The sequence below is a fragment of the Brienomyrus brachyistius genome, unplaced genomic scaffold (genome assembly GCF_023856365.1).
Source record: "Brienomyrus brachyistius isolate T26 unplaced genomic scaffold, BBRACH_0.4 scaffold290, whole genome shotgun sequence".
NCBI classification, from domain to species: domain Eukaryota; kingdom Metazoa; phylum Chordata; class Actinopteri; order Osteoglossiformes; family Mormyridae; genus Brienomyrus; species Brienomyrus brachyistius.
This window is the reverse complement of record NW_026042565.1, coordinates 139,431-150,326: the sequence shown is the minus strand read 5'-3', so window position 1 is coordinate 150,326 and position 10,896 is coordinate 139,431. Positions and strand designations below refer to the sequence as shown.

Genomic DNA, 10,896 nt, shown 5'->3' with positions numbered 1-10,896 from the left:
CTTTTAATGCGGGCAATGCTCCGGACACCTACTACCGCCGTTTACACGCGAAGGTAAACCGAGACGGAGCGTGCTATTACCTCGACCTGTTCATGGGAGCTCAACCCAGTTCATGTTCATGGGAGCTCAACCCAGCACATCTATGGGGGCTGGGGGGGGGAGCAGAATGACTTGGTACATTAACTTGAGGCTGCCGCTAATGTCCCCTGAAGTTTGTATAGTGTAGCCTACACAACAGTTGCATAATACTCAACTTCTTCGACACACATTACAGTAAAAGACGTTTGACATAATGTATTATGAGCAGGTTGTTGGGGGGGGTGGGGGGGGGTGCTGGATCTCCTTTCGTCGCTTGTTATAAAAGGTTACTCGTCTTCTGAAGTATGTTGGCGCTTTTCTCGAACCGTACGTACATCGAGTAAAAAAATATACAAAAAAGTCAAAAGAATACTTCTGAGGAGAATAGAATCTGTTGTGGAAATAAAATACAATTAGAGGAATAAGTAGCTATTTGTCAATTGATTTGAATGAATAAATAATGCTGGATAAGATGAGAATGTAAAATCGAATGTGACTTCGGTCTAGTGTGGAAATCCTTTCTTAGAGAATTCCCCTTCTGGGTGCTGTGCTGTTCTTGGCCCCGCCCTGCCAGAGCTGCTCCCCGTCTCTAACCTGAGGGCAGGTAGGGCATCTCATTATGGTAGTTGTAGTCTGGACAGACCTTCTGGACCAAACGGTAGTCCGTACTGTAGAAGGAGATGTAAATGCAGATGACCTTGAAGGGCTTGGAACAGATCCAGGAGACGTGACTCTGCGTCTGCTCCTGGAAGCACGTCTTGGACGGGTCGTAGTTGCAAAGCGAGGTCTTCTTGTTGCGGTCCACCTTCTCATAGTCCACCCGGCAGTTGAAGATCTTGGAGTCCTTGGGGTAGACCACGCTCTGGCGTTCCAGGTCGAACTCCACGGCCTTGACAGGCGGCACCAGGCTGACGGAGATGTTGCCCTGCCCCGTGGAGTTGTGCCGGAAGTAGACGCTGAAGGTCCCATTGCCGTGGTCCACGATCTTGCCTGTTATGAGCAGGTTCAGACGCACCGTCTTGATGTTGGAGTAGAAGTCTCCCCAGCCGAACATCTTCTTGAACTTGCCTGTCTTGACGATGGGCCGGCGTTTGGTGCGTGAGGCGGTGGAGTCCGGCTGCGCCTCGCTACCCAGCATCTCCCAGAATTCCTGCTTGGACAGGGGCACGGGAGCACGGTACGGCAGCTCCAGTGTTGTGGTGTTGGCCGCCCGGCTCTTGCTGTGCATCATCCACCGGCTCAGCGGAGAGAGGCTGGGCCCGTCCAAGACTCCCACCGACTTGGAGTGCTCGCTCGGGGAGCTTTTGAAACTCGGAGAGGGGTCTTCCTGTCCAAGGGCCAGCTGGAGATAAAAATGGGTAGGAGAAAGTAAATAAGAGGCAGCAGAGATACCAAAATATAACGTAAAGCCTCTTACTGGCTGTTTCTGTGGTGTTCTGTGTTACAGGAAGGCCTGGTAGGTCTACGTGAAAGAACGTACCCAAGCGCAGGTCACCATTGTGTTTCTTTAAACCTTTATTAGTTCAGCTACCTGAAGTTCTTAAAAGACGCAGCTCGGGCTGTTCGTGGAAAGATTGGCTCAAACAGCTGGGGAAGGCGACCCCCTGCGCTCGGCGAAGAGAGGGAGAGTGGGAGTAATGGAGGATTACTGAATGCTAATGACCTATTAGGTGGTAGATGCTCTGTGCCGTGGGAAGTGTGGAGGGCCGCTGAGGAGGGCGGGAGGCGGAGGAGCTACATTGTGAGTCTGAAAGGAGCACCGGAGGCCTGTGTGGGAGGCAGTCGGGCTGAGTGGTTTGCTTTCTGGGTCTGTCTGGGCCCCTCATGGAGCCGGAAGCTAATCCACCTTCACAAATACATAAGGTATGTTGTGGCAGGGGGGAGGGGGCGTTCGGCTGAACCTTTTATTGACAGCAGTGTAGGCGCCTTAGACCAGACATCCATTGGCTGTTATTCTCACACCCTGTGTGTCAACACGCCTGTCTCTGGCCAATTTGTTCAAAGGTTCAAGAGAAAGACCTTCGTTAGATTCACTGCTATAACCACTCCCACGCTAAGACCTTCCCCCACCCCTCCTAGGAACTACTACAGGCACAGGAATTGATGCTATTTACAGGTTCAATAATCATTCCAATAATTGGGGCGGGGGGAAGGGGGAGTGACACCATTGAGCCGCCGAGCTGAGGTCCCAAAACAAGAAGCCCACGGCCACGGCATGGGAGCAGACCTGCTTCTGCTTTTGCCAGGTGATGCAATGCCATGCTTGGCAGGGTACCTCAGGGAGAATATTCTGATTGTAGTGTTTTTCCCTGCGAGACCGTCTGCAGTTCGTTAATGACTCAGAAGTAAGGAGCGGTAGGCGTATTGATTCTAAGCTATTCAGACATGCTTTTTCCCTGGCGTTAGTGCAAAGCAACGCGTCACTAATGACAAGCACGCCGTTTCGGCTCATGAAACCAGAAAGCTGAATGCTGATTGGCCCTCAGAGTGCCCCTTCCCCTGTCAATCAATAATTCAAATCATATCATTGGTTAATGATAAAGTTTGCCCCTCTGTATGCATTATAGCTCCTCAAATGCCCCGCCCTCTGCCTTAAAGAACCCAGGAATAACCCCTGTGTGGAGGTCCTGTGGGGGCCCTATTTTGCATGAAAAAATGAGCAGGTTTGGGCTGCTCCTGGATTTTGCCCATCAGCTCCATGCCTTTGCCTGGCCCCCTCCAAGCCTCCCATGGGAAAAGCAGACGAGCACTGGAGCGGAACTGGGGCTGGGAGCAGCCGCGCCTCGCTATATGGGGGGGGGTAGTGCAGGTGAGCAGGGAGCAGAGTCGATCCTCTGACGCGGATCTCGTTGGCAGGCTGTCAGTGCTGGGGAACCCGGGTGATAAACTGGCGGATGGAGCCCAGAGGCATCACTCACGGTGAAGCAGAAGTAGCTCTGGCATCGCTGTAGCAGGCCTTAATGGATATTTGTGGGCAAAAAAAAAAGCAATAACCCAGATTTACACAACAGCCGACAACAAAATGGTTTGGTGGAAAAGTAACGTATTAAAGTGAGTCGATGGTTACAAGCGTGATGGAATTGAAACAGGAATAAGTGGTACTGGTCAGAAATGAGAAGGTGTCACTCCTATGGGTCCCTTACAGCCAATTGGCCGTAAATGTCCCTTAAAACCACCCAATCAGCATTTTCTTACTGTCAATGAAGGACTATGATTGGACCAGAGCAATAGTACATATCTCAGTGGGCAGGTTTCTCGCTTCTGCTCGTCCAATGACATTCACCCAGTTGGAGAAATGGCCGATGGGAGTAACGGAAGCACAACTCTGGCACTGGCTTCGTGGAGCTTGGGGGGGGGGGGGGATACTCTCCCAAATGCACGAAAGTACTGTACGGATTGAAAACCTTTTAAAAGTAACAGTATTACAAAAACGTAAGGCTACCATGTGTGTACAAAATAAAATGTTGAGTGTGTATCGTTTGTTCTTTGGACGTTTTTGAAACACTGAATAGGAATCACAGTGACCTTGTACTGGATACGTGCTTGGAAGATGGATGGTGGTTGGAATGAATGAATAGGAATATATTGATACTAAAAAGAAATGAAATATAGAGAATAAATCACATCCTCCTTAAAATGTAGACGGCTAGACGACTTTCTTGAATTGGCAGCGCCGATCTTCCTAATTGAAAACCTCATCGCTAATATGACATCAATTTTTAATTAAAGACCCAAGCTCTCTTTAAATGACACATGTTCGCCGCTTCCCCCCCCAGTGCCAGACACCGTCCTCCCACAGCTGCCGAATCTCGCCTTTAATACGCAATTAGAGCTGGCGAATTGCTGCCCATTGACTAATTATTCCGCGGCGGGGCGAGCGGGGGGAAAAAGGGAGGAGAATAAAAGTAATTTCAGGAGAAAGAAGATGCTTAAGATTTTCTGGGATGATTTAAGGCGGCTTGAGGGGGCGTCCTGGAGACCGCGTGCTGGTCTGCACCACCCCAGGCCTGCCGTCGGCAAGGCCCGAGTGAGTCTGGATTCGTTATCCCGCCACTGGTGTTGCGTTCGTTAAATTGGGCCGAAACGGGCCAGTGGTTACCCCACTTCCCACATGGAGGATGTGTTAGGACAGACTGTGGAGAACGAAGGCGGGGGTGCCCGCTCATGAGTCATGGTTAGGCTGAACTGCCCGACAGCCCCCCCCCCCCCCCAAACACACCAGGTGAAACATCCATGATGTCCAAGATAGATGGATTCCTCCATGTCAGCGATACAGAGCTTCTGTAATGAGCTATTAAAGGTGCTCAAGGCTGTGACCCACCCTCTCCTGTGACCTGACTGTGGTCTGGGGGAATTTGCACACCATGGTAATTTGGAGACAGAAGGTATAGGGTGGGTTTGGGGGAAGACATCTCCTTTTGTTTCCCTCTATCTGTGCCCCCCCCCCCCCCAAGAATGATGGATGCAGTCAGCTTTGTACCAGCTTCCAGAGAGATGTGATATCAGTGTTCATCCCCTGAGATAGAGCCAATGTGTGGCTCATTGGATTAGGATGCTATGTCTGTGACCAGAAGGTCACCAGTTCAAATCCTGGGGCCAGCAAAGTGGTTTCATCATTAGGCATGTAGCCCCCACCCAATCTCCCCAGGTCTATGGTGTGTATCCCTGCAATTTCAGATGCATTCATGACCTGCTGCAGTTTACGTTTTCAGGGGCTATCAAACCGGTTTTGAGGCGACCGCACTACCTCCCTTGTAGTGTATAACAGGATCCCTCATGCCCATTTAAGGCAGGAATTCAACATCACCTCATCAGTGTGGAGCCCAGTGACAGTCAAGGCTATCACCTTCCATCCCTTGGTCCTTCAGATCCTGCTGATCTGCATGAGCAACAGACAACCTGCCTTTTCGCTGCCAGCTCTTTTATTTCCCTGGGAAAGTCTTATGAGTTTACTCTGGGTTTTATTGACAGAACAGTCCCGCCTGAGGTGAGCTATATGCGTCCAGGGGACATTGTAGGTGTTATTTGGGGGTTTCTGCTTCAGCAGAATTAATGTTTACATTTTTTAACAGTTGGTTTTATCCGAAGCAACATGCATTGTCTTACGGGAAAGCAGTCTCAGCTCCTGGAGCTACTGGGGTTCAAGGACCCGACAGTGACATCACTCTGCCAACTGTGGGATTTGAACCGACGACCTTCCGACCGCAGCATCCTCCACATGCTGAGCCGCACGCAACGTTGTTCATGGACAGAAGACAAGCGAGGAACTTCTGGGTGGTTGCACAGTCATGGTACGTGTTAGATCGTTGTCGTCACGGCAATTTTAGAGGAAATGGCAGATTCTGCAACTTTTTTTTTTTTTATGTGAGCGAGCACACATGGTAGGACAGGAGCATTGTGGAGGTGCTGACCTTCTGAAATCAGCATTCGCAGCATTGCCTGGATGTCTTACACTGCGATGGCTACGTACTGCATCAAATAACACCTCGTCCAATCAGAGATCTGCACAGCTGTTGCCTTGTTTTGAATTTTTTTTTTATTCTCCCAGTACCTGAAGCGGCGTTTCTGCTCCAGGCGTGATCACACTCCAGTCAGGCCCGCGGAGATTCCTGGGGTTTTTCATCCAGGGGAGGTTTGTGTTAGGAAGTAAGTTAATAAGTTTTCCACACGTTTCAGGGGCAGGATGAGCAGAATAAGCTTCAGCGCTAACCCTGTCAGGCTGTGCCCTCCGCGCGCCGAGAATCGGGATGACGAGTGTTGAGGGGACCGGGAAACGGCAAACCGTCCCAGCATCTGAACTCTGGACCGCGAACCAGTTACACAGCCAGCCTTCTGCACGACGGAGCATTTACGATCGATAGTTTGGCTTGAGGAACCTCATGGTGCTTCTGCCTTTTAGAAGCCGCACGGGGGGGATAGCTGACGTGGAAATGATTCATCCGAATTTTTTTTTTTTCCCCTGTGTGGAGGTGGGGAGGGTGCATTCTGAGCTCAGCGGCAAATCAAGCCCGTTGACCATGAAGATGGTGCAAGGTGTACGCATTCTTGGAGAGGGTGCGCGGGCGGAGAGCTTCAGAGAGGGGACACGGTGAAATCAGGTTAAACTCGGTGTCTCTCAGCCGCAAAAAGGCCCGGTCTGACCTTGCAGATCGATCGCCGAATCGATTCCCCCCCCACCGTCGTAGCTGCTACGGGCAAGTGCCTTTGTGGAACCGCAAGTCGGACTTTAAAGTTCAGGCCTCTCCCAGGAGCTGTTGCAGCCCTCATCCTTGCTCCAGGAGTACATCAGTGGGTCGAGGACTTCTGTAGCCCTGATCCACAAGCCCAGGATTTTCCAGTTCTGTACATTTCCTGGCACCTGGCTCCTCATCCTTTACAAACACGCTTGGCGAGGGCAAGGCATGAAGCCGTCCTGCCGTCTTCTCCAATCCGAGTGTCAGATCTCATCTCCCTTCAGGTTTCCCCAAATTCTAAGCTTCCTTTTTGCTGCCTAATCCAGACACCAATGTTTCTCACCTCCATATGTGCTGCCTCAACAGATATTTTTTTTCCCCCTCAGAGATATTGTGGGTCTGTACATGAATCATCAACAAATCTAAGTGCAGTAACGGGAATGTATTCATCACCTGTGGGCATTTGCTGGAAATGACATTACATTCATTTATTATTTGGTGTTTATGCCTGAGGGGCTGTTTTATATATTTTTACAGCCTATTTAATTTTCCTTCTCGAAGAATTTCTGCTAAAATGCCCGACACAAAATGCGGTGAGGAGCGCCTTATCTGCCGTATAGAAAGTTCTTAACTTTAATTCGTCAGCATATTTTAAAGGTGCATTATTTTATTTTTTCTCCTGCTTAAATTCGGTTTTCTGTGAGGCAACCGATTAATGGTCCTCTGACCGGGAGATGAGGGCCGGCTTGGCTGGCGCATTCGGCGGACCCCGCTGCGGGAGATTTCCGACCTGCTAAGCGGCGTGTCGTGTATTAGGTAGCGAAAGTACGCCGGTAGACCGCTAGCATGAAAAATAATATCACCATTAGTGTCGCTTCAAAGTGGCACTGCATGCCTGATGTTCCCGACTTGAAAGCGGCCGAGAAGTCAGTAATAATAATCTTCTCTAGGTGAGTAAGTAAAATACTTTTTAAAGTTTTCTGAAAGTTATAATCCCAAAAATGGATGTTGAATCAATGACACCCGTCCAGAGCAATATATCGCTTTCATACTATTTTATGTCAAAGAAAGCTCTACACTAGTAGCCTAATTGTAGCCTACTTAGAATGAAAGATAAATCATAGATATACTTAAATGGATCCCATTTGGTTGTCATGATGTGTTTATATTTGTATATAAATTGCTTCGCTTGTGTCGGTGCTTCGATTTAATTGCTTGTGGGTCTTTTGTAATTAAATCTAAAGGATATTATCCTCGTGTCATTGTAATTAATTTTTGCTACAGCGAATCTAGGGACTTTCCATCTCTGCTGTAATTAAAGGATTCACCTGCTTATTTGCATGACAGATTCAAAAAGCACATTCCTAATCTGATCATTCAATTGTAACCCTGTAAGATAATTAATCTGTAAAATAATCCTATAAATCGTATAATGCAGAAATAAAACTCTGATAGGGGATTCAATTATAAAATGTGTTTGTCAGATCCAACCAGTGCTGATAAATATAAAGCATCGTATATTTCTTTGATAATTTTTCGTAGCATGACTTACAACAGTTTTTAATAGAAAGAACGATGCGAATATTATGCGTGTTCACTGCATGCTCCCGAAACACCAAACCGATTACCCCAGAATTAATTCCGAGAGTAAATTGAACTATAGGAATCGATGACATTTTGATTAAGGAACACTAATTGCATGGACAAAGAGGTGCTATCAAATAGGAATCAATCGTAATTCTGAGGATTGTCCATATGGCATATTTGCAATTTGCAGAGAACTAATGACCACCGGCTGAAGTAAATGCATCGTTTACATTCTCTGACCGTATATAACATTAACACGATAGTTGTGTTTCTTGTTATTGGAAAACAGGAATAATGTACTAAACACTATAACTTATTCACCCAGGAATTAATATCCCGAATAACTGCGAGGTCTCTAACGACCACCCATGAACTCCGGCATAACCAATGGACATTTTTTTTCTATAAGGGCTTTTAAACCTTCAAGTCTTGGTGAAAAATACAGCGCGTTGTAATCTCGTCTTCATAAACAGGATGGAGCCGTGATCAAGTCCCTGACAGGGTTACAGTAGCCGGCGTGCAGCAGATGCGTGCGATCGGCACCCATTAGCAGTTCAACACCCACAATACAATAATCTAGAAAGCTACACCGGACTGGGTGTAGAATTAAAGAAACGAAACGAACTAATAAAAAGCTGTGTAGGTGTAAATCAAACAAGCGGCGCTGATATTAAGACACAAGCAGCTGGGCGAACGTTCTTACTTACTATGCAAGCTGTCCCGTTTAAAAGCAGCAAGACGAAGCCGCGGTTGTAACGCATCTTCACTGAGCGCAGTCCCTGCTTTCACGTTGTCGCCTGATCCAGCTGTTATTCAGGGCTGCACAATTCCTCCCGTGAAGTAGCCCCCGATCCAAGCACAGGGTCCCATGTCCGACGCAGGCAAAGTGGCGTCTGTCGGCGTCTGGATACCTACACAATTCACCTGTCAGCAGTACCCCAATCTGTCAGTAAAACCATAGGAATACTGGAAATCCATAAAAAACGTAATGGAGAAAATAATGCAAACCACACATTCCTGGAAACGAGAACGGGTTTCCTTATCATATGTAAGTGTCTTAAATAAATAAAGCAGTTTTACATAAAAAAGAAACTTCCCCGTCGCAATCCGTGTCACTTTAGTTCCAAAGGACGAGCTTCTCTACATGTCGAGTTTCCTCCCCGCGTCACAGCGCCAGTCTTATTGACTCACACTCGCGTTTAAACCAGTTTTACTCTCCACCCCCCGCTTTTTTCTTTCGTTGTCTCTCTCTCCCTCTCTTTCTACCCTCCACTCCCTCTCTTCCGTACCCCTTGTCCATGCACAACATCTATCCAATCCCTTAATACTCGCCTGGCTGAAGCAAGGTGCGCATTATGCACTGTCATTAAACCCAAAGCAATTGCTGCGAGTGAACGGAAAAAAACTTTTAAGTCGAATAATGTCAAACCATACAGATATCTGAACTTAAAAAGCCTAAAGGCTGGTTATTCGGATAGTCGGTCCTCAATTGTGGATATTCGGTTGTTAGTTTCTTGGCTTAAGATGTTCTTAATTCAAGGACAAATATTTCTAATTTACAGCATCCATGGCAATTTGATTCTTATTGACCGATCCATATATGCCTGTACTGGTATCCTATAATCCTGGTCCGGCTTTAACCCCTATCTAGCCGTTTATAAATTAAGTGATAAGACGCTGACAGTCAACGGAACAATGTAATACATGACCTAACTTATAGGCTATGAGAATGACCAGGAGAGTCAAAGTCTGTCCTTAGATATCCACGACAAAGAAATGTAGGCTTTATTTATTTCATCGTTCGTTATGAATAAACGTACGTAATACCATCTTGAAAATATTACGTTTAGACATGAGTTCTTTTTAAATGTGACTCCACGTAATTCACAGATGAATTAGAAGTTTCATAAGCTAGTAGGCCTATATCTTTACCATTAAGTTAGTTAATCGTGCACAGTGAAGCTGTATATTCATATATTGAGATCTACGTGTAATAAATGCCATTTAAATTTAATCTTCTCTCGTTGAAGAAAAAAAATAAAATGTCATAGTCCAGCAATATCACGAATTCAGTTGCCTATCTTGCGATTGCATGACACTTAGAAGTGCCGCTGGATTGTTAATTCTTGATAAGTTTTTACTCCGAGCAAAAAAATGACAGCATGATTGGTACAAGGTGGATTGGAAGACTAAAACCAATCAAAATATACATTTTTGTTTAAACACGCAAAATTAATTATATTTTAAACTGCTAGTGTAAATGTATCCTTTATCACGAATTAAACACGAGTAGGTCTATCGCTGTTGTGGGTAAAAGAGCAGACGATGTAATTTAAAATTGTGTCATTATTTAGAGGTTAACCAACCGTGAGAAATACTTCTCTCGGCATGCTGCCCCCTCCCGGCCAAAACTAAGCATTGCGATAAAATAACTTATTTAAGAAGTTCTGCGTTATTCATTCTTGGCCACGAGGTAGCAGCATGCTGAGCGATAATTTACTGTCGCCCTGTTAGCTTTTCCATATATTTAAACGCCAGAGCCATTTGTTTTTAACAAAGCAGTGTACAGTATAACCGGTTGGAGTGGCTTATGTGTGAAGGACAACTAAATAACAAGAGATGTATGTGTTTTAATGTCATTTTGTTAGCATCTTGTTTTGACTATTGCACTAATCAGAACTCAATGTCAGAAAAATAGCTGAGAAAATATATTTAATGGCTATTCGAACTTTTAATAGTCTTATACCACCTACCTATACTGACAATACACTCACTTACATGCCCTTCCCTATAATATTGATTTGGTGGCTTGTTAATGTCTTTCCTAGAATCGGATTTAAGCACCATTATCAAAATCAAATGTAAGGACGTAACGCGTAGTTAATTACGTAATATTAAGATAATATCCCCTATGCCGGGAACAACGGGCGCAGGCAGGAACCCACCCTGGGCGCGCGCCAGGGGTATTGTGTTCATGTGAATTTGAAACAAAACCAAGCGTCGGAACTGAGTCAGATGACCGACGAATTCAATGCAAACATTTCTGCAGCTCTTTGCT

The 10,896-nt window shown here is 46.3% G+C and overlaps 1 protein-coding gene across 2 annotated transcripts; it reads right to left on the bottom strand.

The window, feature by feature from the left end:
* Nucleotides 1–638: 638 nt before the first annotated feature.
* LOC125728474 (neurexophilin-1-like) lies at nucleotides 639–9,009 on the bottom strand. Of its 2 annotated transcripts, XM_049005429.1 has the most exons (3): nucleotides 8,919–9,002; nucleotides 8,546–8,762; nucleotides 639–1,420 (listed from the first exon to the last, which is right to left on the bottom strand). In XM_049005429.1, exons 2-3 carry the CDS (start codon nucleotides 8,597–8,599, stop codon nucleotides 668–670), a joined length of 807 nt encoding a protein of 268 aa, XP_048861386.1. In that variant the 5' UTR covers nucleotides 8,600–8,762; nucleotides 8,919–9,002; the 3' UTR covers nucleotides 639–667. The 2 variants fall into 2 exon arrangements, with proteins under 2 accessions (XP_048861386.1, XP_048861385.1); XM_049005428.1 differs by having other exon boundaries at nucleotides 8,546–9,009.
* Nucleotides 9,010–10,896: the final 1,887 nt, after the last annotated feature.

Bases quoted from the DNA above. Each gene is read 5' to 3' on its own strand.
- LOC125728474 (XM_049005428.1), bottom strand. From the start codon at position 8,599: ATGCGTTACAACCGCGGCTTCGTCTTGCTGCTTTTAAACGGGACAGCT. The intron at 1,421-8,545 runs GTAAGTAAGAAC...TTTTATCTCCAG, and splicing joins TAAACGGGACAGCTTGCATA to CTGGCCCTTGGACAGGAAGA.